General features: G+C 44.0%; 1 protein-coding gene across 1 annotated transcript in view; it reads right to left on the bottom strand.

Annotated features, from left to right (window-relative positions):
• Positions 1–26245, bottom strand: part of Abcc4 (ATP binding cassette subfamily C member 4) — a 216677-nt gene that overhangs the window by 142664 nt on the left and 47768 nt on the right. Inside the window, exons 4-5 of the mRNA XM_042682640.1 lie at positions 24804–25028; positions 1469–1558 (exon numbers count right to left, since the gene is read on the bottom strand). Of these exons, the coding sequence (XP_042538574.1) occupies positions 1469–1558; positions 24804–25028 (315 nt within the window). The remainder of the gene's footprint in view (positions 1–1468; positions 1559–24803; positions 25029–26245) is intronic.

Here is a 26245-nt window from a genome sequence, read left to right on the forward strand (position 1 = left end):
CTATCTCACAGATGAGTCCAGCACTTCTCAGAATGTTCTCTGCCACAAAACTGAGCCCTGGTTCACCAGAAGCCCCCAGGACCTTAGGGAAAGCTCTACTACAATGCTTACCACAGCCTTTGGGTGCTCCACAGCCAAGTATGTGACACTGAGTAGGGACCTTAGTTTGTATTCAAATGAGTAATTGAAAAAGTGGCCCTGGTGCAATGCAGATCCAACCAGCAGTGGATATATCAAAGTATCAAATAGGGAGGTAGTGCACTGGTGGCTCACACCTGGAATCCTAGCATCTCAGGAGGCTGAGATGATGAGCATTACAGTTTGAAGTCAACCTGGGCAGGAAAGTCTGTGATACTCTTATCAGCCACCAAAAAGCCAGAAGTGGACCTCTAAGTTAAGTAGTAGAATGCCAGCCTTGAACAAAGAGGTAAGAGACAGTATCCAGGTCCTGAGTTCAAACACAAGCCCCCCCGCAAAAAAAACAAAACAAAACAAAAAACAGCATAGCACATTAGGAAAATGTTTTATTTCTAACTAGTAGCCACCAGTTAGCATTGTTTAATCAAAGGGTTTCTCTATGTTAGGCACAGTATTGAGAAAAAAAAAAACACAAAAAACCTGTACGTGTTAGAAGTTTACTCTTTAGAAAAGGATAGTCAGGTGTTATAACATATCCATAATCCTAGTTCTTTGGAAGGCTAAGATGAAGACCCCATCTCAACCAATAAAAAGCTGGGCCTGGTGTCACATGCCTGTTATCATTCAGGAAGCATTGGTGGACGATGGTCCAACCAAGCCTGGGAAAAAAAGGGAGACCCTAATAGGAAAACAATCACAAAGAAGAGCTCAAGGAATGGCTCAAAGTGGCAGAGCACCTGCCTACAAACTTAGCACCTACCAGTCCTAAATTCAATCTTCAGTACTACCAAAGGAAAGAAAGAAAATAATAATAATAATAAGACAATTAGCCAAGACCCCATCACCACACATGCTAAGTTAGGAAGAAGCAGTAGAGGACGGTTCTGATATTCTACATAACATCAGAAAAACTAAATATCAAAGCTACAGAATAACCATGGAATTACTACATCTACAACTGCACATCAAAGTGCAATGGCTGGCCTATGTCCTCAAATAAAAATCAATGAAAAAGGTAATAGTGGATAAATAGTCATAATACTTCATGTACATATGGGAAAAAGGAAATGGAAAACTTGGTGTGACCAGTGGGGGAAGGAATTAGAGTGAAGAGAATGGTAAGGGCGATTCTGACCAAGGTAGTATATTGACACAAATGGCCATGTTAAATTGTAATCCCCCTAACAACCATTGGAAGTTTTGGGGTTTGTTTGTTTGTTTTTAAGTAAATACAGATTGAAAAAACAGAACCCTTATCTATTAAAAAAAAGTTGGAGGGGGGAGGAGGGGTAGAAATATGCTAAAAAGGGACCACTAGGGAGCAACCTACGTGATCAAATTTGTTCACATCGTTGGACAGCAGGTTGACGATCTGGCCTGTGGTTGTCTTCCCCATAGCCAGGTTACTAAGACGCAGTGCCTGAAAGAAAAGGAGAAATGAGAACTGCATGCAGACTGGAATGCATAACATCACATAGCAAAGCCCACATCTTCTTAGAAAGGCTGAAGAGACTCAGGTCAGCAGCTCCGAGAATCAGCACTGGGAAGAAAAGAAGAAAAGTCTCCACCTTGTTTTTTACTAACTGTGAGTAAGGCCATGTACAAAAGGGTGTCAGTTTATACCAAAGGACCCATAGTAAGTTGGGCTGAGTCAGAAATGATCAGGCAGGTAGCCAAAGGAATACAGCTACAGGACTGGAATTATACATCTAGAGGCAATCATTAATTCTCTGAAAACCCATTCAAACATTCTATAAATGAAAATGAGCCCCAAAGGGTCCTAATGGGAGAAAGATTACAAGTAGTTACAACCAAGTGGAGGACACAAGAGGTCCTATGATAACATAGGAGAGTCACATACAGCCTTCTATCTGCAGAAACAGGACCAGACATGAGCACATAGAGCCATAACTCAGTGTGAAGAAGCTAAGTAGTCCAGCAGCCTGGAGACCTGGGGAGGCCTCTATCTTTCTCCCCATAGGAAGGAGGGGCCTTGCATGGTTCAGAGAAAGGAAGGGTACTGTGGCTGGAAGGTACAGTGTCAGGAAGCACCAAGAAGGGAAATGTGGAGACAACCGAGTAAAGAGGATCCAACAACTGGCTGGTAAGGAAGATTAGGAAGCAGCTAGTGACCTGAAGCTAGTAGGATCTGTAAATGGATGTTTTATGTTTTGTTTAGCATGAGTTAGAAACTCAACTATAGAAAAGTTAAACTATGGGAATGATTGGCCAGAAGAATCCTGGAAGGAAGAAGAATGAAAGGCTGGGCCATAGAGTCCAAGCAAGAGAAAACATAAGACTGTCGTGAGGTCAAGAGACATAAGCAAATCCATCACCAAATAAATAAGAAGATGGAGCGTTTATGTATATGGGCTGCAACTTAGAAGAGAAATGACTTACTATACCGGAGTCATTAGAAGCTATGAGAAAATAGGTGTAAAGCCAATGGGACATACAGACACAACACCAGTGATTCAAGATCTATGTGTATGTCACATTGGCTTTACACATATTTGCACTGCAAATTCCAAAGGAGAAGAGACCCCATATCTCATTTCAATAGTTAAAACAAGGCCCAACAACACACCTCAAGCTTTGATTTTGTAACTGATCAGAGAGGGGTAAGGAGGGAGGGAAGGAAGATGGGTAGAAATATAAGAGACAAAAAGAGAGAGAAGGTAAGCCTCAGAACCCAACTTGAGTTATGCGCACTGTCGTGAGTTAAGAGCAGCGTGGCACCAATGGCAATCTATAGTCTACAAAAGACGACATCCCAGTGGCTCACAGGGCAGCCAATCAACAGGGAGTCGGTGCTGTGGTGGATAAAAGGCCAGACTCAGGAAGCTCAGACACGTGGGTTTACAGCAGAACTAAGAGATGTTAACGAAAAACCCTTTGAAGTGACCACAGAAATTAAGGCTGTGTTGATAGAAAAATCAGTTGTAGTCCAGATAGGATCAGAAACATAAACTGGTAAAGTGCTTTTAATATTGTTAATGAGGAAGACGAAGTCCCAGACTTCTGTTCCTAACCACAAGAGAACAGACAGAATAATTGATGCTGCCGCCCTCTCTGGTGCAACTGTCAAACCCGGACACTGCACAGGAAGCAGCTGTCCTCGGGCACTGACCGCAGGCAATGAAGAACCGAGCTTGCTGCTTGGCCTGAAGGCTTTTTCTGCCCAAGCAGAACTCATTCCCCTGAGCAGAAGAAGACATGGATGGCTGCTCCACATAGTAGAAGCAATGGGAATCTGCAGACCAGAGCAGCAAAGGAGAGGCCAAAGGAAATGCTGTGGATATTTGTGAAATGTGCTTGACCAATGGAGTCACTGCCCATGCTCAGGGCAAGTCTCCATGAGATAGAGGGTCACAGGAAGATCCTGGTGGTCTGGGGATCGGGGGTGGGGGGTGGGGACGTGGGACACCAGCATTCTACTTAACTATGGAAGAGGGATCATTATAAGGATTTCAGGCTTTCAATTGGGACACCAGGAAAGTCATGTAGGAGTCGTGAAGATCTCATTCAAGAATTATAGCCAGCCTTTGGACTAAGCTCAAAATGGAAAGAACTGCCATATGATTGAGAGAGAGAGGCAAACTAATTCTGATAAGCCTTGCACCAGTGGCTCACACCTATAATCCTAGCTACTCAAGATCTGAGGATCCCAGTTCAATGCCAGCCCCGGCAGGAAAGTCCGTAAGACTCTTATCTCCAATAAACCACTAGAAAATCGGAAGTGGCGCTGTGGCTCAAGCAGTAGAACACTCGCCTTGAGCTGAAGAACACAGGGACAGTGCCCAAGTCCATAGTTCAAGCCCCACGACTGACCAAAAAAACTCAAAAACTAATTCTAATAATATCAATCTCAGAAACAAAACTCCACCCCCTTTAATCCAGACTTCCTATAAGGTACCACTCAACCCATAATCGAAGGGGGAAAAGTCAATAGAAACAAATACTGCAATTGATCAGTACAATATCTGAAATGAAAAATTCACCAGTTACATCAATAACAGATTATTTCCAATGATCCATTCCCAGAGCCACAAATCCTTATTTCTATAAGTTAGGATGTGAAGAGCAAACAGAAGGTGGAGGGGACCAAGGCTGAAGAACAAGAAGAAAGCATGAAAGAGAACAAGGGAAGAGGAGACATGATTGAAAAAGAATTATACTCATTACCTCATTCAGTAACTCCTCTGTATAGCTCTACAATAACAATATATAAAAAGAAGAAAGCATGAGACTTGTATGGGAGAATATAAATCAATGAATGGTACACATAGATTAGATTCTGGAAGAGAAAGAAGGAACATGGTGGGAGGAAAATATATCAGAAATAAAGTCTGGAGAACCAAGGGTATGGTACTTGCCTAAGCATACACAAGTGTACATGGCCCAGAATTTGGTCTCCAGTACACACACAAATGAATACAGAACGAGAGAGGCAGATACACAGAGACAGACAGACACACACACACACACACACACACACACACATAGAATGACTGTAATTCCCCCTAAATGTGGTAGAAATGTTAATTTACATACCTAACACTCAAGAAGGATTAAAAAGCAAATGATCTGTGCTGGACAGGGTACATCATGATAAAATTGTGGGAAACCAAAAATTAAAGAGAAAGTCTTGCTGGGAGTTGGTGGCTCACACCTGTAATCCTATCTGACAGTGGACTGATCATGGACATAGGACAGCTCCTAGTCAGCCTGGGCAGAAAAGTTCATGAGACTCCTTGCCTAACACAGGTGGAGAGTGGGAGGCACACATGTGAGCAGGAAGCAAGACCTTATCTCAAAAGTAACCAGCAAAAAACAGGTCCGGAGCTGTGGCTCAGCAGTAAAGAGTAACTGGCTACCACCACCCAAAAAAAAAAAAGGTAAGTCTTGAAAACAGCCTGAGAAAAACAATCTATCTCAGAGAATAGGGAAAAAGGTGACAGTTGGCTCATCAGAACAAGGGACCAATGACAGAGCTGCCAGCGACAGAAGACAAGTCTGGATATATTTTGACACAAGGACTCCACCAAAAAAAAAAAAAAAATGTGGCCATGAAAATGTGCAGATTCTTAAAAACCTAACAAAATGCAGTCTCTTCACACCAAGTTTAGAGACAAGTAATAGAATTTTACTATTGCATGCTACCACCAAAAAGTAAACAGAAAGACTGCACTAATAGAAATACTAAGACAATAATAAGCTAAAAACAGCTATTTTAAATTCTAAGGCTACATTAAAATAGAAACAGAGATATTACTTAAAAACACAATTAAAATTTTAAATGGGCCAAGTGCTGGTGGCTCTTGCCTGTAATCCTAGCTACTCAGGAGGCTGAGATAGGGGGATCCAGGTTCAAAGCCAGCTCAAGCAGGAAGGCTCCTGAGACTCTTCTCTCCAATTAACCATCAAAAAGCCAGAAGTGGAGCTGCGACTCCAATTGGTAGGATGCTAGCCTTGAGCAAAAAGTTCAGGGATAGCATCCAAGGCCTGAATTCAGGCCCCAAGATCTGGTGGACAAAAGAAATTGAGGAGAAAGAAAAGAAAGAGAGAGGGGAGAGAGAAAGAGAGAGAGAAAGGGAGGAAAGGAAGGAAGGAAGGAAGGAAGAAAGGAAGGAAGGAAGGAAGGAAGGAAGGAAGGAAGGAAGGAAGGAAGGAAGGAAGGAAGGAAGAAAGGAAGGAAGGAAGGAAGGAATGGAAAGAAGGAAGGAAGGAAGGAAGGAAGGAAGGAAGGAAGGAAGGAAGGAAGAAAGGAAGGAAGGAAGGAATGGAAAGAAGGAAGGAAGGAAGGAAGGAAGGGAGGAAGGAAGGGAGGGAGGGAGGGAGGGAGGGAGGGAGGGAGGGAGGGGGGAGGGAACAGTTACAAAATACATTTTAAGTATTCAAGATAAAAGCAAGAAAAAAAGACCAAAAATTAGTAAGAAAATAAATAGCAAGAAGAAAGGCATAAACCTAACCACATCAATATTCATACTATATGTAAACAGACCAATAATTCCATGAGCCAAGTATGTTGGCTTATACCTATAATCGCATGAGGATCAAAATTCAAAGCTATCCCAGGACAAAAAAGTCAGGGACATCCTATCTCAAAGAACAACTGAGCATAATAGGTGTCACATGCCTTTAATCCAGCTATGTGAGAGGCAGAGGAAGAAGAGTCATGATCTGAGCGTGGTATAAGGCTGTACTTGGTAAAAAGCATAATACATTACCTATAAAGAAACTAAAGCAATCAGGACTGGGGGGTGTGGGTCTCAAGTGATCCAGCAATTGTCTAGCCAGTGGGAGGCTCTGAGTATTCCCCCCCACAAGAAAATCCAAGTTAAAAACACTCCAAGTGAAGCATACATGCAGAATACCAGAGTCACTTGAAGTACAATGCATAGGAAAGACATGCCATTCCAACCACAACACAAGAAAGCTGGGTAGTTGCTGCCATTGCTGCAGTGTAGACTGTAGGATGAAGACTAATTACCAGAGATCGAGAGGATATGTCATAATGATGTTGACAAGGGAGTCAATTCATCACTCTTACACAAGGACCTAATCATAGAGCTTCAATATATATGTAACAGAAAACAGAGCTGAAAGGGAAAAACAGACAACTTCACAAACACAGCTGCATATTCCAACACTCTTCTCTCAATAACTGATTAAGTAAACAAAAGGGAGTAGTGCACGCAAGAGTTAAACTAGTAACCAAACGAATCTGACCTTTATGGAACCCACACCCAACAATGAAAGGACAGTTTTTCAAAGACACATGGAAATTTGAGCAAAGGGACCTTCTGTTGAGACAGAGCACAAGTCTGGCTGTATTTCTGTACATAAAAGTGTCACAGAGACTCTCTCTAATGGCAACAGAATTAAATGAGAAGCCCACAAGAACTCTGAAAGCCCAAATATTTGGAAGACAACAATGTATCTTTAATAACCAAAAGATATTTTGAGGGAAACTAGAAGTACTTTTAAATAAATGGCAATTAAGAAATACCCTATATATCCTAATTGGTGGGATACATCTAAAATAAACCTTTCAGAGGAAAACATGGCTTTAAGTATTCCATACTAAAAGGAAGAAAATGAGGGAATGGGAACCTTTTTTTCTGGCACAAAGCCTTTTGGACATTCATAATATCATTCAAAGGCCCTTCATAATTACCATACAGGCAGACTGCTGTAGGCAGCCCACAAGCCGCTTATACAACCGTCCTGTCATATACCAAACAATTTGCTCTTACCAGTTGGATTTGTTTTTCTTGTGAAAAAGCAAGGTAATTTCTCCCATAAGAACAATAGAAGGCAAGCAGAGCAAACTGAGGTTAATACCTGAACAATATATGCCAGAGCTAAAACTAATAAATCAAGATCACCTGAAAATCAAGAATTAGGAGAGTTAACGATGGAAGTTCACAATACCATCACAGATGGCTACAGAATATATACAAGTCCTCAAATTAAGAATTACTAAATACCACGTAAATTAAAATAACAAAGCAATATTATGTTTTGCCTATGAAACTGGTGAAATCAACAACAGTGTCTCTTTTTAAAAATGTATTTTACGGGGCTGGGAAGGTGTCTCAGTGGTAAAGTGCTTGCCTCACATGCATGAGGCCTTGAATTCGATTCCTCAGCACCACATAAGCAAAAAATATCAGAAGTGGCGCTGTGGCTCAAGTGGTAGAGCACTAGCCTTGAGCTGAAGAGCTGAGGGACAGCGCCCAGGCCCAGAGTTCAGGCCCCACAACTGACAAAAAAACAAAATAAAATAAAAGATATATTTTAACTCTCTAACACATGCACGCGCACATGTGCACGTGCACACACACATACATGCAGGTATAATACCCGGTCTAGATGAGAGTGTAGTATTATCTCTTACCTCTGGGGAGAAAATGTAAACAGTTAATAACTCACTGGGAATTAACTTGGCCTATCAAAAGCGGGTGCTGGCAGACTTCGCCAGCGGTGGGGATGTCCTGGGCAGAAGGCACACCTCCAGCCCTGCCCACCCCTGGTGCTCCTTCCTGGAATGCCCATGCACCAGGGACTGGACACTTGTCCCAGAGGGCAGCAGGGACAGCTCTGGCCAGCCAGGACCACAGACTTCTGTCACCTGTCTTAGATCCTGCTCCCTCCCTCTTTCCTGCCTCTTGGGCTGAGGTAGAAGGGGGCAGGGCAGGAACAGCTCCAACTACAAATCCAGGACACATTCCTGACATCAAGTGACAGACAACCTAAGAAGAAAGATTTATTTTGCTTTTTAGACGTTTCCGTTTGGGCCAACCAGCCAAAGTCCTCAGAGAGTCCATCCTCTATAACCAGCAAAATGTGAGACAGAGGTGTGGCTCAGGTAGTAGAGCATCAGCCACGTGCAAAAAAGATGAGCGAAAGTGGAGACCCGAATTCAGGCCCCTGTGCTGGTACCAATAAACCATGGCACTGGTCCTTCCCCCCACCAAAAGTAGCTTTACTCTTCTTAACCACTATAAAAAGATTTGGCTTAGCTGAATGCTGATGGCTCATGCCGATAATCCTAGCTACTCAGGAGGCTGAGATCTGAGGATCATAGTCAAAGCCAGGCCAGGCAGAAAAGACTCCAATACACTACCCAGAAAAAAAAAAATCAGAAGTGTCACTGTGGCTCTAGTGGTAGAGTGCTAGTCTTGAGCCAAAACAAGCTCAGGGACAGAATCCAAGCCTTGAGTTCAAGCCCCAAGACCAAAAAAAAAAAAAAAAGGCTTTAGTCTGATCCACTATACAACTGTGTATAATACTTAGAAATGAGAAAGCATTTCAAATACCCAATTATGGGCTGCACTGAAATTTGAGTGTCCATTTCAGAGCAAGGTCGTGAACCGTGGGATGCAAACTCTGCCAAGAGGAGGAGTCTGTGCTAAGACTGGCTACTGCTGGGGTGGGCAATATAATACACCCAGGATGACGACAGGACTCCTACCTCACCACAACATCAATTGAGTCCCATCTTAAACATCAAGTAGCATTGCTCACTCATCTGAGAAATAAACAACTTGTTCTTTCCCAGTCATTTCAATCAATAAAGCTGAAACCTAGAACCCACCTGTGTGCACACGGATATCACCATCATGTGTGGAAGTTCAGTCTCCCACGCCGGTGCAAATTATTCCTTCCTCAGAAAAGCCAATTTCCATCTTGGTAGAAAATCTTCAAAAACTACTAATAGTCTGGTTAATCCAGATCATGCAAATTGTAGCTTATCTTCCCAATGTAGATTCCCAATCATCTGCTCCATCTTACCTGTGCCAGCAGCCCTGTGTGGGGGGGTTCCTCCTGAAGTAACCCTTAACTTGGCACCCTGCCCCTTGCTGTCAAGGCTGGCCCTCAGCTGTCCCTTCAGATTTTTTTCTACAGCTTACTACTGTTTCTGGACTAAAATGGCTTCAATGGGCATCAGTGGCTCACACCTATAATCCTAACTACTCAGGAGGCTGAGATCTGAGGATCTCCGTTCAGAGCCAGCCTGAATAGGAAAGTCCGTGAAACTCTTATCGCCCATCAACCACCAAAAAGTTGGAAGAGTCAGGGTAAACAGGCTCTGAGAAAACAGCTATAGGACTTGGGGTGTTTGGTCTTACTTCCTGGTTCATGGCCTATCCCTGAGTGGAGCGTCAGAAACTCAGCATCCAGGTAACCTGGCCATGACCGCAGCGGAGAAGTATGATGAGTATGCCTAGCTCGCTGGAGCAGAAAATTGCCTGTATTTTTCCAATACTGTTGGCCAGAGTTGCTTAGTAATGCCGCCATGCCTGCTTCAAGACTGAATAATCTAAGGACATTCCCGGCTGCTTCTGAGGGGAGGTTGAGGAAGGCCCCTCAAATCCTCCTCCCCATGAACACGAGGGGGGACTGGCCCAGGCAGGATGGGAGCACCCCCCACCCCCGCCCCCATGAACCCTCTGTGAAGGAAAGAGAATCCAGGAAATGAAAAACCAAATAAACACAAAAATCACTCTCCATAATCCGCCAGTTCTGCTGCCTTAGGCCAGGTGAGGGGGAGGAGGGGAGGGGAGGAGGTGCCGTCTTGTGTTGCTTTGTTTTGGTTTTGCCTGATTTTCCACAGCTGACCCATGAGCTGGCAGACCTGTAGAGAAAGGAGGATGTGGCATTTGCCTCCTCAAGGTACCCACAGCTTTTCAGTTCCCAGAAACGTTTCCATTACATCACAGTCACAGGGTGACAAAAATATGAGAGAGCCCTGTGGGACCCTTGGGCCATAATGAAGACCTCAAAAATCCTTCCATGCAGGGGAGGGGGAGATCCCATGGTATATGTTTGAGATCAGGATGAGAATCTGGCACTGGCCACTTCTGGAAGTCCAGCAGAGCTGAAATGATAGGAAGGATTCTTTGCAGTCCCTCACCTCACCCCCTCAGAGAACCAAAGAAAAGGCTGTTTCAAGGCCACCGTGAGTCTCTGAGGCTCACCTCTCCCATGTCCCTGTAAAGCAGAGGGTGGCCAGGTCCCCACCACCTAGCCTTGCTGGAAAATGCTACAGAGTTCTCAACAGTTCGCTGGTGACAATGCTAGAAGCAAACACTACTCCTTCTCACAAGCCCCAGAATGTCCCTAATTCTGGGGATCATTTTCAAAGACCTAATTATAGAAGGAATCAAGAAGATTTGCAAGGATTATTACACTTTAAGCAGCATTGTCTGCAACTACCCATGAGGAAAACAGGACCCAAAATTTGATGGTAGTCCATTCCAACTAGGGTCCGATCCTCATTGCGTGACTGAAGGACTCCCAGCCGCAGACCTTCTATCCTCAATTTCTTTGTTTGAATGAGAAGCTGCATCTGACTGGTTTACCAGCCAAGAGAGGAAGCAGGGCTGTGTGAGATGTAGCAGTTGTGGTAAAGCTTAAAAACAAAACAAATTTTCACAATAAAAAAAAACAAAACATTGAGACCAAAAGCCTTTGAGAGGAGAGAAAAGGTAGCCTTGAGAACAGTATAAACAGTATAAACAGTATGCACCGCTTAGACAAGGGCAAAGAACCAAATTTCTATTATCTGTTTTGTTTCTAAAATAAAACAGAAAAATATCAATAAGCCAGGCACTGGCTTACAGGTCTGTTATCCTAACTGTGTAGGAGGCTAAGATTAGGAGGATTACAGTTCCAGGACAGAAGAGGCAGAAAAGTCAGCAAGACTCCATCTCAATGTAAGAAACTGGATGTGGCAGTTGACACATGCCATCCCAGCTACAGCAACAAGCTAAAATAGGAGGATTATAGTACAAACGTATGTCTGGGCAAGAAGAAAAATCCTATCTCAAAAAAAAATTTTTTTTAAATGCCAGGCTCCAGTGGCTCATGCCTGTAATCCTAGCTACTCAGAAGAGGCTGAGATCTGAGGATCACAGTTCAAAGCCAGCCGGGGCAGGAATGTCCCTGAGACTCTTACCTCCAATTTACCATCAGAAAACTGGAAGTGGTGCTGTGGCTCAAGTTGTAGAGTGCTCACCTTGAGCTGAAGAGCTCAGGGACAGTGCCTAGGCCCACAACCAACCAAAAAAAAAAAAATCTAGATAACTAGTGCAAAGACAAAAGAAGACTGAAGGTATGAATCAGTAGTACGCCACCTGCTTAGCAAAATCTGAGGCCCTGAGTTCAAACTATAATACACCTGTCTCCCCACAAAATATACAAATAAAAACATTTCTAGTATATCTTCTCAAAGCTAGCATGTTTTGTCATAAAAGTTTATGGTGAAGCCAGTGCTATGTTTTCTTTAACAACTATTTTCATAATTATTTTGTCTATAAAGTTTCAACTACTAGCTGGGCACCAGCTACTCATGAGGCTGAGATCTGAGGATCTCAGTTCAAAACTAGCCTAGACAGGAGAGCCCATGAGACTTTTTTTGGTCGGTCATGGGGCTTGAACTCTGGGCTTGGGTGCATGCACTCTTCAGCTCAAAGTAAGCGCTCTACCACTTGAGCCACAGCGCCACTTCCAGTTTTCTAGTAGTTAATTAGAGATGAGTCTCACTAAGACTTTCCTGCTCAGGCTGGCTTTGAATCATGCTCCTCAGAACTCAGCCTCCTGAGTAGCTAGGATTACAGGCATGAGCCACTTGTGCCCAGCCATCCATGAGACTCTTATCTCCAATTAATCACACACAAAAAAACTGGAAGTCATGCTGTGAGCTCAGGTGGTAGGGTGCTAACCTTGAGCAAAAAGGAGCTCAAAGACAGTACCCAAGTTCAAACTCCAGGACCAGCAAAAAATAAAATCTACCAGCAGAGTACTGGAAAAGCTTTGGAGCTCAAAGTGGCAGAGTGCTAGCCTTGAGCTGAAGTGCTAAGGGACAGTGCTCAAACCCTGAGTTCAAGTCCAGCCACCGACCAAGGAAAATGCCAAGGGTGCATTTATCCTGGGACCCTGACAAATGATGGAGCATCCTGAAGCCGTAAGCCACTGCTTGGATGGCAGAAGTGGTGTCAGATCCTGGAGTCATTTGTGCATGGCCCTTCAAAAATTGGTCCGTGCCGGGAAGTCATGGGAAGATAGTTTGCAATGCCTTCTAATGCCCTTATCTGTCTACTTCATAACTGTGGAAACTTGCCAGTCATCTATGATAGTGGATAAGCTAAGGTTGTCAAATGGGGTAGTTTAAATCCCAACCCCCCTGTATCTGCTTAAAGCCCTAATGGGCAGTGAATTTGGGGCGGGCACCAGCCACATGGATTCATTTGTTCAGGAAAGGAAGAGTTCTGTGGACCTGGGATTGTATTCCTATTGAGATCTGTTTAAAAGCCTACAGAAATAATTTAGGCATTGTTGGGGGGGGGGGCGGGGGGGGGTCACAGGAGATCAGGTTCCCCAGCCAGCCAGAAAAATGCTTTTGCAGACTGGGGTATTGAACAAGCTATACTGCCATAGCCCAAGAAAGAGTTTGTGCAGTTGCTAAAAGTTAAATGTTGTATATAATTTATAGTCTGGAGTAAAATATTGTTTTTAATGAGATCTAATCCTGACAACCCCTTGGTAAAATAGGCTAAGATTATAGGTTCCTGGCTAGGCAGAGTCGGTGCCCCTGGTCAGCCTGAAGAAGTTACAGAAGATGGACCTTCACCCATCAATCCCTTTTTAGGGTCAGGGGACTGGAGTCAGTTTTAGAAAAATGAGGCAGAATAGACAGAAGGAAGAGGCATGGGAAATAGTGGTACAGGCCCGAGCCCTCTGTGTCTATCTAGAAAATCCTAGCCTTATCAAAAGAAATATCTCATTAAAACAAGAGTTGTCACCCTGGTAAACTGTCCCAGGCCACTGCCTAAAAGGTTACCTTAAAGACCAGCTGGACACCAGCCTGCCAAGCCTATGTCATGCCTCTTTAACCAATCTATGTAGAAATTTACAGCCCAACGTGAGGTGTGACAATCCACTGGAGCCGCTGAGAGACCCTGGTGCAGCTGCCCACCCTTCTGAGTAAAGTTCAAAGACAGCCTAACAGTTGTCTGGAGGGGAAATCTACATCATCACCCTGACCACCTCCACTATGGTAAAAGTGGACTAACTCCTGCCTGATTCCATCACCCACAACCACTTTCCGGTGGAAAGCTGCTTTGGGTCTCCTGAAACTAAGATCTTGTGGGACATTCTTTTGGTGATATCCATTAACCCTCTCTACTCCCACAGTGGATATTGAGGGCAAGGCAACATCACTAGCTTGTCTTAAGCATTTCAAGGCATAGAGAACTGGAAATCTACTCTATAGTCACAGCCTAGTTTGGCTCTGGTAGGGTAATGACCTTCTTCCTCCTGGGTGTGTGTTAAAGTACCGACCCCGCCAGGCTAGACCCTGCCTCACTGGTTGTGGGTGATCCAGAGTTCCGTATGCCTTACATCTCCTTCCCCTACCAGACAGCTACCAACAATGGCTGTAAAGGAGAGATCTTTATCAGTGGAGGTAGTAAGAGGAATGAGACCCAGCGCCACTCAGCCTTAAAATCTAGCAAGCTTCTCCACTCCAGTGGTACCTTGAGGCAGCTCTGAGACAGCTTGGTTCCACGAGCCAATGGAGAAATGGGCAGTTTTAAATTCTAGCCACAAAGAAGCTCAAGAAATTGTAAAGAAAGAGGGTAGTAAAGAAAGCCTTGGGAAAAAAAAATTTTTTTAAAGGGGTTTCTTTTAAATAATAAAGTATTAAGGGAAGAAGACAAACCCCAGCAAGTTTAAGTATGTAGCAAATGGTATGAGCATGTCTTAAAATGGAGCTTATATACAGCGTCAGGATTGGTGCACTGATGTGAAACTATTCTTTATGTCTATCTGTATGGTGGGGCGGACCCATTTCAACTTAGACGCTGGTTTAGTACATTGAGCAGCCCCCACTTTTAGGTCAACTACAGGTGAGAGTAGAAATTGCAGGATTCACAGCATGGGGAATGCCAGCCTTGGTATCTCTGAGATAAAAATCTCAGAGAACTAAGCATTGAGGTAGTCTTAGAAGCGTTCTTGGCTAAAAAGCCAGGTAGTCTCATTGGCAGAGGTAATCCTCTAAAATGCCTGGGAACTAGACTTCCTTTTCATAAAACAAGATTTATGCATGGACTTACGAAAGGCCTGCTGCTTTTATACAAACCCATCTGATATAATTAGAGATACTTTAGCCAAAGTAAGAGAGGATCTGTGTGCCAGTGAGGACAACCGGCGACGATCCTCAAATTGGTATCAAAGCTTCTTTGATTGGAAACCATGGCTAAGGGCTTTTATCTCAACCTTAGCAGGGCCTCTAATAATAATTTTAATAGTCCGGACAGTGGGACCATGCCTGGTAAACACATTGAAAAAAATAGTGGGGCTGTGGCTCAAATGGTAGAGCACCAGCCATGAGGGTAAAAGCTCAGAGACTGCACTCAGGCCCTGAGTTCAAGCCCCAGGACCGGTAGCAAATAAATAAATAAGTATGTAAAGGACCTTGTACACTAAAATGCATAATTAAATATATCCAAGACCGTATTAGTTCTGTAAAACTCATGGTCCTGCGTTCCCAAGATATGCCCCTAGCTAAGGATACTCAGGGGTCAAGGATTTGACCCCTGACAAAACAAAAGTGGGGAATGATATGGTGGAGGATGTAAAGATGGAATATGATATTTGACTTGGATTGTGTAAAATGGATAATGAATGATTTTAAGGTATAAATATAAGTGTACTGTGGATAAGGACTTTCCTGGTAACTCATTACTTTAGCTAGTAACTGTAATTGTAACTAACTCCATAACCCTGTCACTCTGTAACTCGGCTTCTGCTGTGTTCTGAGCAATGGGAGCCATCACCCAGTGGACCATCACCACCCTTTGTTCTATTCCCTTGTTTCCCACAAGCAAAACCTTGGCAGGAAATTTAAACTTAAGGTGTGCATTTCTTATAACAATCATTAGCTAAAACCAACACCCAGCCTCCCCCTTTCCCAGCCCTAGCCCAAAATGCTTAAAAGCCCATATGGGTTGGCACTGGGGACCGTTTCCTGGGATCCCAACTCCAGATGCAGTCCTGACGTGTCAGCACTTTCACTCAATAAAATCTTTCACATTTTCAGTGCAGGCTGAGTGGTCTCACTGCCCCACCCCAGTACACCAGCACAAGGAAAGTCTGCAGTACCTGTATGTGCACAGTGCTGGCCACTCTAGGCCATGTTTCTTCTAAGCCCCGCCCTCCCCTGATCTGAGTGGAAAGACGGGCTTATCAAAGAGCAGCTGTGGGCCAACAGCTGTTACCTCTAGGAGACAATGGCCCCTTTCCTTCAGCTAACAGGTCCCCAAGGGAGGAGAAAGGAGGAGAGGAAAACTTCAAAACAGGCAAGACAGGTCCTTGCTCGGACAGGAAGCACACAGGAAGAGAATCTTTGGAACTCACCTTTTCCTTTACCAAGAACCTGAGGCGCAGCTCTTCATAGCTGGGGATATGAGGGGAGAGTGGGGGGCACCGACTGCCATTTCCTAAGTGGACATTGAGTAAACAAATGATCTCAACCCAGCCAGAAACTGAAGGGACCCAAGGACAATATGTGAATGACAGAGCAAACATCCAATTGCCTAATGCCCTATTCACAACGGTCAGCCTCATAGAGCCAGAAAACAGAACGGAGGTGGTCAGAGGCTGGGAGTGGAGGATGGGGAAGAAAGTCTTCAATGGCCACTTCTGTAACAGGAAAACAGTTCTGGGGATGGATGGTGGTGATAGCTGTGTAATAATGTGAATGCACTTGGATGCCTAAAATGATTTGAATGATAAATTTCATGCAATCTGAAATCTACTGGGATTTTAAATTGTTTAATGGACATTTAGACTTGAAAGAAAATCACCACCACTACCAAACTCTAAACCTAGAGATTATTAAAAGAATACAGTCGGGGTGTGGGGGGAACGTTTTTTATTTTTCAGATTAGCAAAAAAGCTTTAAAATCAAAGTAAAGATTACAGAAATAAAGCATCAGCTACATCTTCAGCCTGTACCCCAGAAAAAAAGGAATACAGAGATCCTTCCCAGGAGGCCATCCTCCCTACCCCCAGCCATCTCCCTGACTTGTCTCCTTCTGTCCCCTACTAGGGCTGACCCCAAATGTTCCTTAGGGTACAAACTAATGATACTCATTTCTGGGACTTTTCCTGGGCAATTCTAGCAGAGAGGCCTGGGCTTTTAACCTAGATACACATATGACTTGAGCCGAAACCTGAGGTTTTCTCCTGGCATACGCCCTCACCCATTCACTACCTGCTCAGCACAGATGTCAAACAGGCCTGCCCTCCAGTTCAGGTGGCCACACCTTGTACTGTGCACACACCTCTCCTAAGCTCCACCGGACGTGAAGACTATTAAACCAGGGGAGAGAGAGCTGCTCTGAGCAGGACCCTGGAGTAGACCAGCTGGCACTTCCCAAACTATTATAAACCACCCAGGAAAGGGATAAACCCATGAGGCAGATGCTTGCAGGCACTGGATAATAAGCAGTGGGTAAGACAAACCCTCAGAGGAGAGGATACTGGCATTCAGTATCCTACACTGCCCAGGCCAGTGTAGGATCCTACCACAAAGAATCATCCGGGCTGACATAGAAAAGGGTCGTGGTTTAAACGTCAAATGTCTCCCACAGGCTCACGTGTTAGAAGGGTGGTGGTGCTGTTGGGGAAGGTTCTAGACACTTTCTGGGGGTAAGGCTTGCTGCAGGAAGTAGGCAAATGATGGGCACTGGGTCTTGGGGGGTCTTGTCCCTGGTCCCTTCTTTTCTCTCCCTCTGGCCCTTGCCAGCCAGGGGGAGATTAGTCCTCTCCTCCACAAGCTTCCCAGGGACAATGGACTGAATCCTCCCCTCCTTTACACCATTTCTGCCAGGCATTCTGTCATAGTGATAGTAAACCTGAGGTTTTATTGAGGGGCTAAGGTTAAGAAACCTTCCTCTAAAACAAACACTACAAACTTGTCCAAGGAAAATGAGAACTAAGCCCTCAACAACTTTGGGTCTGGGGTCTTAAAACTGCAGTTCATATCTATCAGCAATATGACCAGGTCGGTAAAGAATTGCTTCTAATTTCATTTTGTTTATTTAGTCAACCTTTATTTCTGCATATTACTAGACCAATGCACACGAATCAGATGAAATTGAGACAATGCTTTCTTGCAGTGGCTCATAACTCTCCTTGGCTGGATGTTAAGAGCTATTCGTATGAACTAAATGCTTGGGACCCTTATGGGTAAAATGGTTAACTCTGACAGAATGAATGAGTGGTCTGTAAGAGACTCACATTTCACCTCCCAGTCCGCACCTCTCTTCAATCCCAAGGTCACGATCACCCTTGGCTGGAGATCACCAATAATATTTTTCAAAATTACTACCCAGCTCATTTCCCTCCTAGAAAGCTTCCATGGTTACCTTCTCTCAAACAATGAGTCTCCCTTGCCTTTGGCTCATGATCAAGGTCTTCCACCATCTGGGCCCAAAGGGCCTTTCTAGGCTGACCTCCCACACATCCCCCAAGCACTCGATCCTTCTCTAAACCATGAAACCCACATGCTTGGCACCATTGAGACCCCTTGCTGCCATCCTCCTCACTAGGTATTTCCAAACCTTCTGTGACTAATTGCCAACAACCAAGACAACAGCAATGTTGAACCGCCACTAGCAGGATGCCAGCACCAGACTGACTCACAAAGTCATCAGCACAAACATTCAAGACAGCACTGTGATCTTTTTCATGTGACAAGTGAACAGGGCCAGGCTCAGAGCAGTTTGCCTGAAGTGAACAGCTACAAAGAGGAGAAGTAGGCCTTACTACAGAGACCTGAGTCTCCAGTACCCCTCTCCTAAATAATTTGCCTCTTCTGTATCATGTTCTTCATAGAAGTTGTTCTAAGGAGGGTTTATAAATACCCCTATGAAACAGCGAATTTTTATTCTCATTTCAAAGATCAGGAAACGGAGACTCTGAGACCTAAATGAGCCTCTCATTTAGCAGATGTCAAAGTCAGGCCTGAGACTTGGGGCTGACTGCTCGAAGAGTCCATCTACATCTTGCATCTCTGTCCTGCCTGACAGGCTACAGATTCTTCCTCAAAGGATCAGGCATTATTAACTCAACAAGTACAACTCCATACAGGATTCAGCCAGGTTCCACGACACTCAAGGCTGACAAGCAACACTGAGACTTGTGCCTGCAAAAGGTTTTTCACTTCTGAAGAGCTCAACCTGTAACCATATGCTACCTCTATGCACGGGGAAGTCTTGATCATAAATCATGTAAGGCAGAAAAGCCAGGCATGTTGGCTCACACCTGTAATCCTAGCTACTTGGGAGGTATAGATCAGTTTAAGGCAATTATTTAAGGCAATTTTCAAGAACCCATCTCAACAAGCCAGATGTGGTGATACACGATTGTAATCCCAGCTAGGAAAGAGGCAGAGGGAGCAAAGTCATGGCAAAAAGTATAGGCTCTAGACTCTATCTGAAATAACTAAAGTAGAAAAGGTGGGGGTGGGGGGGTGAATGAAAGTGTGGCTCAAGTGGTAGAGCTTCTATGTAACAACTGAAAAGCCCAGAGTTCAAATCCCAGTACCACTAGCAAAAAGGAAGAAGAGAACAGAGAGGGAAAGGAGAGGGAGGGGGAAAAGAAGGGGAATGGGTGGAGGGGGAGGGGAAGGAAAGGAAAGGAGAGAGGGGACAAGGAAGGGAGAGGAGAAAGAGGAGAGGAAGGAGGGAAGAAAAAAGAAAAAAGAACTAAGCTGAGAGCTATCTTATCACATGGAACTTATAACACACACACACACACACACACACACACACACACACACACACACACACACACACACACACACACACACACACACACACACACACACACACACACACACACAGACCCTGAACCAATTAAATAAGAATGTCTGGGGGTAGAAAGTAGACATCAGTGTGGGTTTGAAGATTTCCTCTGTGAATCCAATATATACGTAGCCCAATTTGGGAGCAGAGCTGCAATCTTCCCTTCTTGGCCGCCTGGCAGAGCAGATAGAAAGTCACCCCTGGCTACTCCTAGTTACACTGCAGGAGTGGAGATCACCTTTGAAAAAGGAAAACAGATACTGATAGAGTTACTCCCACTCCTGACCACAAACAAAGTGAGCTCCTTTTCACTCTCTTCCCTAGCAAACTAGAATTTGTTCTGCCCAAAGCAACTGGTCCTTGATGAGATTAACTTTTCAAAAAAAATACCCAGGGGCTGGGAAGGTGGCTCAGTGGTAGAGCGCTTGCCTTGCATGCCTGAGGCCCTGGGTTCCATTCCTCAGCACCACATAAGCAAAAAGAAAAAAAGCCGGAAGTGGTGCTGTGACTCAAGTGGTAGAGTGCTAGCCTTGAGCTGAAGAGCTGGGACAGTGCCCAAGCCCAGAGTTCAGGCCCCACAACCGGACCCAAAAAAAAAAAAAAAAACCAGATATGGTTCATATCCCAAGTAAAACAGAAAAATCATGGACATGAACACTTAGAAGAAAAACCTTTTCATGTACTATGTTGATAGCACTACTAGGTCATTCATACCATTAGGAGACAAAGTACAACCAGAGTTTCCTAGGCATTCAAGGAAGATATTTTATTTCCAAAAATAGCACCGTTTCACCTTGACAACCCTTGAAGACCTCAGAAAGGAATCCAAACCATAGACCCACAGGTGACATATCCCACTGAACCATATGAAATTTCTGGTTTGAGGACCCAAAACAATTTCACATTGTCCAGCCTATCTATAAGGTGATGCAGAGTCTTCATTGAACTAAAACTGGCATTCAATCTTTCAAAAATTAAGCTCTGAGAACTACAAACATGGCATCATACGCAGCTCAGGTAATGCCAAAGCTTCCTACCAATGGCCTCTCCCCAATTTGCTGGGAAGAGTCCCAGGATATGCATTATATGCATCTATAACTATCAGGACATGAATTTATATGTATCCATAAATATCAGGACATGCATTTATATGCATCCATAACTATTGGGATATGTATTTTCCTAAAACAGATGGACAATGCCTTGTGAAGAGAAGCTAAAAGAGAAGACAATCCCTCTGGCACAATCATCCCTTGGAAGTAACTCTAGACAGTGAAGACCAGTGGTTTCATGGAGGACAAGATATCTAGCCAAACTAGGTTCTGCAAGGACTCTGCTCCATATAAAGCAGCAGCAGAGACTCATGCCAGCCAGCTGAGGAACTGCTCTGGCTCCAACTGGCATTCTGAGCAAGCCAACCCATTACCATTAACAAAATCCACCCCACAGAAGCCAGTCCAATGGGAAACCACCCTGAACCCAACATCAGGAAATCTACAACTGATTAGGCCCGTGAGGAAAACCCCACTGTGGGCATGTAACACAAAGCAGATGCCAAGACTGAGCCCATTGTGGAGACTCATCCTGCCTACCCCCCATACACAGACCTTAAGCACACAACTTCAGCTCTTCACTGGCCCTCAGCCAAGGCTGGGGCTAGCAACAGGAGGCCCTTGCCCATGAGTACCTGGGAAGAGGGCCTCATATCTCTTTAGCCTAGTCTCAATGTGACTAAAGTCACCATCGTCACCCAGCATATAGTATCCCGCCTCCCCCAACCCCGCCCCATGCTCAGGCCCAGAAAGGAACTCCTTGAAGCCGGGAAAGTCCCAATTAGGAAGGAACAAGATCACTGGAACCGCCAGGGTGGTGACAGCAACTCTGTTGACAAGGGGACTGGAGATCCCCAGACACAATTTCCTAAAAGAAATGAGCACAATGGCCACACTACTCTTACCCTGAGGAACTTGTACTCACCACCAACTCATTGGGTTCAATGGAAAACTATCCAGAGCCCAGAGATGACCCAGAGATCTGAGGAATTTTAACAAACCACCATTAGAGTCACCTTGCCAAAGAAAAGGCTGAGTTCACAAAAATTTCTCTTTAAATCAGGTGTGGCAGCACACACCTGAAATCCCAGCACTCAGGAGGCTGAGGCATGAGGATTACAAGCTCAAAGCTAGCCTAGTATAGCAAGTATAGCAAGATCTTGACTCAAAAATATGTTTTTTCCTTATTTAATCCTCAGAAAATCAGTCATGAGATGGAAATGTAAACTGGTACAACTGCTGAGGAAAATAGCATGGCAGTACCTCATAAACTGAAAATCAAAGCTACCTCAAGATCCAACAATCCTACTTCTGGGTATGTGAACAAAGCAAATGGATTCCAGGATTCAAAAGTCACCTATACAGCCATCATCATAGCAGCAGCTGCCCCAACAGCCCAGAGATGGAGAAAACCCAGATCCACCAATAAGTGAGTTAATAAGTAAGAGTTGGCATATCCACACTAGGGAATATCAGGCAGCTTTGAAGGAAATTCAGTTGTGACCCAGGCTACAATCTGTACACACCTTGAAGATTGCTACAGAAACAAAAGGACCAACTCTGTGTGATTCCACTTACATGTACCATCTACTGCATTCAAATTCATAGACAGGAAGTAGAATGGCAGTAGCTAAGGATGATGGGAAAGCAGACCTATTGTTGATGGAGACAAATAGGCCATCTGGGAAAATGGAAAGCTCTGGAGATGGATGGTGGCAATGGTGGTGCAACAATGTGAATACAAATAATGTCTCTGAGCTGCATACATGCTTAAGCAATAACACAGCCAGGTGTAATGGCTTATGCCTATATCCTTAGCTAATTGGCTGGCAGAGACTGGGCAACCAGCCTGGGCAAAAAACAAACAATTGTGAGACTCCATTTGAACAATGAGTAGTTGTAGTAGTGTACCCTTGTCATCTCGGCAATGCAGTGAAGCACAAATAGAAGGACTGCAGCCCTGCCAACCCAGAGGTAAAGAAAAACCTTGTCAATAAGCACTGTACCCAAGGCTAGCAGAATGGCTAAACTGGTAGAGCATGTGCTTCGCAAGTTCTGAAATCAAATCCTAATACCACACAAAAATAATAACAATTGGAAGTGGTGCTGTAGCTCAAGTGGTAGAGCGCGCGCCTTGAGTTGAAGAGCTGAAGGACCACGCCCAGGCCCAGAGTTCAAGCCCCACGACCGACAAAAAAAAAAAAAAATAATAATAATAACAATTACTACTAATAGTACTAACATGGTAATGTGTTACACATATTTTACCATCATTTAAAAAAGTTAGTGATAGGTAACTTTACCCAGGTTGTAAAGGTAAGTAAGTAGCAGGTCATTTTTACATATGATACATCCTATAAGGTTGTTCAGTATCACTAACTGCAGAAATAAGCTTAGCAGTCACACCATTTACAACACACAACCCAATTTCTTCCAGAACTAGGGATGCACAGCAGACCTGAATATGAACTTCCAATGTTCCCAGCAGGGCCTCGTGGGGCAACAGTTCTCCCATGAGGTAGATGTGTCCTATTTCTTTATCTTGGCAAAGTTACAGATACAAAGCAGGCAAGGGCAAAGTCATCTTTCTCACATTTCTACAATTTCAGGTTAAATCTATAGTTTGACCCATGCAATTCCTGACTTTATAGAAACAATTCTTCTTGGATAACCAAGCAAGCAAATTAATACCTTTGGGAGATGTTTACATTCAGGCTAGCAAATCTGCCAGGCTAGATCAGCTTTCCCTAAGGCTACTTCCAAAGCATTAGTGGAAAGAGGAAGAAAAACAGGTGGACAACAACTCACCTGTGTAAGAGCACCTCACACCTGACCCCAGGGAGTCTGGTGTCCACACGGTGTGTTAGTGAAAGTTCCTATGTGTTTGGGAGTTGAAGCATGATCTACAAAGAGGAAAATCTAGCCAATCTATAGAGAAACCTGAGTAGCCTCCATGGTAGAAGGGAGTGCCACAAGCTAATGCTGGTAACCATGGCGATGGTGATGCTGAAGCCCTCTTGATTAGAATTGATGCAGCTACCATTTCCATGCCACAGATGAGGAAATGGTGTGCTGGATATGCCCACCATAGGTTAGAAGATGACAGGTCCCCAGGACTCACAACCCCATGATTAATAAGACCACTCAAGCAGAACCAGGGGAGAGGGTCTTGCATTTGGCCAAGAAAATGGTTCATTAGAACAGAAGTTCCAAGCCAGGTGCCGGTGGCTCATGCTTGTAATCCTAGCTACTCAGGAGGTGGAGATGTGAGGATCATAGCTCAAAGCCAGCCCAGGCAGGAAAGTCTGTGAGACTCTTATCCTCAACCACCAGAACACCAGAAGTGGCACTGTGGCTCAAGTGATAGAGTGCTCACATTGATCTGAAGAGCTGAGGGGCAGCGCCCAGGTCCAGAGTTCAAGCCCCAAAACTGACAAAAAATAAATAAAAAGAACAAAAGCTCCAGATAAATCAAAAAGAAGGGAAACAGGAACTATGTTAAACTATTTGACTTTATCTTTCAATAGTGATGCTAAAGACTGAAAAGTAGGCTAGGTACTAGAGGCCCATGCTTGCAATCCTAGCTACTCAGGAGGCTGATATCTGAGAGTGGTAGTTTGAAGCCAAGCCAGACAGGAAAGTCCGTGAGACTCTTATCTCCAATTAACCATCAAAAAGCCAGAAGTGGAGTTATGGCTCAAATAGTAGGGTGCTAGCCTGTAGCAAATAAAGCTCAGCAGTCACACTCAGGCCCTGAGTTCAAGTCCAAGGACCAACACAAAACATAAAAATAAAAAATAAGAATTAGATCAGGTATTGTGCCTCAAGCCTGTAATCCTAGCTACTTAAATGGTTAATATCTGAGGATCCTGGTTTAAAGTTAACCTGAAAGAAATAGTACATGAGACTCTTACCTCCAATTAGCCACCAAAAACACCAGAAGTGGAGCTCAAAAGGTAGACTCTTGGTGAAAAAGGGTAAGAGATACTGCCCAGGCCCTTAGTTCAAACCCTAGTACCAACCCATACACATACACACACACACACACACACACACACACACACACACAAGCACACACAAACACACACACACACACACACCAGAGCACAATCTAGCTCCTCTAGTATAATTTAAGTGATTTATATGATTTTTTAATATACATAATTATTTTCCCTTAAAGCTCTAATGCTTCTGGTGAAATCCACAGTTCCTGCCAGTGGTGGTCACTTACCTTCCGGTAAATCATATGGCACATGGCTACCCTGAGCCTCATCCCGGCACACTGAACGTGATAGAAGTACAGGTGGTGCAGAATGGCCAATATTAACGTGCACACAGTCAGTACAGTGGCATAACCATAAGCCATATGCAAAGCCACAGTGTTGTTAGGATCATAGTCTTCAAAATAATTAATAACTTTCCCCAAAAATATAGGCTGGATGACTTTGGTGCCTTCCTAAAAGAAAAAGAAAACACTTTCATTAGCAACAGAACCTTGTACCAAGTCTTTTAAGACAGAGACTTGCTTTTAGAAACACATTAAAAGGCTTTACAAAATTGAAACATTCACCATGATTAACCTAAAGATAAAAATACAACACAGAACTGTTTGTCTTCATAAAGACAGCAAGTTGACAGTGTGAGTCTGAAATCCAAACTGTAAGCTCAAAGTTTAGTACTCTGCTTGGTCCAGGCAGATGCTCACTCAGTGTCATATCTGTGCTTCAAAACACATTTGGCAAGCTGCCAAATAATTCTTGGCTGAAGATGAATAAGGAACAACAAAAAAAAGTGGCCAAAAAGGAAAAGCATAAGGAATTTGTATCAGTATGATGCATCAGTATGGTTAATCTTCCATTTCCTCTAAATTTTCAATACCACATCACAGGGCAAAGGGAAAGAAAAGTGTTTCAGATATGGCCCACTCCTACCACCTCCTCCCATTTGAGCTACCCTTACACTGAAACTAGAAAAGATAACCTTCTACAGCTTTCCCAGCATTAAACACCACATATCAGGAGATCCACAAGTAGGTTTAGCTTTTGTTGAAAGTACTGAAAAGGAGCCAGGTTTGTAAGATACCCAAGGCTCCCAGTCCCAGCTACTGAAGGAGCTTTAGTATGTTTATTCCCTAGAACCCGAGATGTGCCCAGCATTTCCGCCATCTTCAGACAGTCGGGAGGCAAGAGTTAAACACTAGCTAGGATACAATGGCTCATGCCTATAATCCTAGCTACTCAGGAGGCTGAGAACTAAAGGACAGCAATTCAAGACCAGCCTGGGCAGAAAAGTTTGTGAGACCTTATCTCAAAAATAATCAGCAAAAAAAACCAGAACTGAAGGTATGGCTCAGGTGGTAGAGAACTGGCCTAGCAAATGTGAGGTCCTGAGTTCAAACCTCAGCACCACCAAAAAAACAAAAAAGAAACACAAGTCTAGACAAAAGATCATGTCTTATCATGAGTGGTTCTCAATCAGTCTTAAATTCTAGGTGCTGGCTTTAAAGAAATATTAATAACCAGTTAGGGGAGATACACAGAAACACAGTTCAAAGCCAACCTGGATTAAAAGAAAAGAGGCATGCTAATCCATCTCCAAAAGCTAGGCTGGAGATGTGGTTCCAGAGGTAGTAAGCTGGCATAGCAAGTGAGCCAAGGAAGCCGGACTAAGAAA

The sequence above is a fragment of the Dipodomys spectabilis genome, unplaced genomic scaffold, assembly GCF_019054845.1.
Source record: "Dipodomys spectabilis isolate Male_0828 unplaced genomic scaffold, ASM1905484v1 ptg000075l, whole genome shotgun sequence".
In the NCBI taxonomy this organism is placed as follows: domain Eukaryota; kingdom Metazoa; phylum Chordata; class Mammalia; order Rodentia; family Heteromyidae; genus Dipodomys; species Dipodomys spectabilis.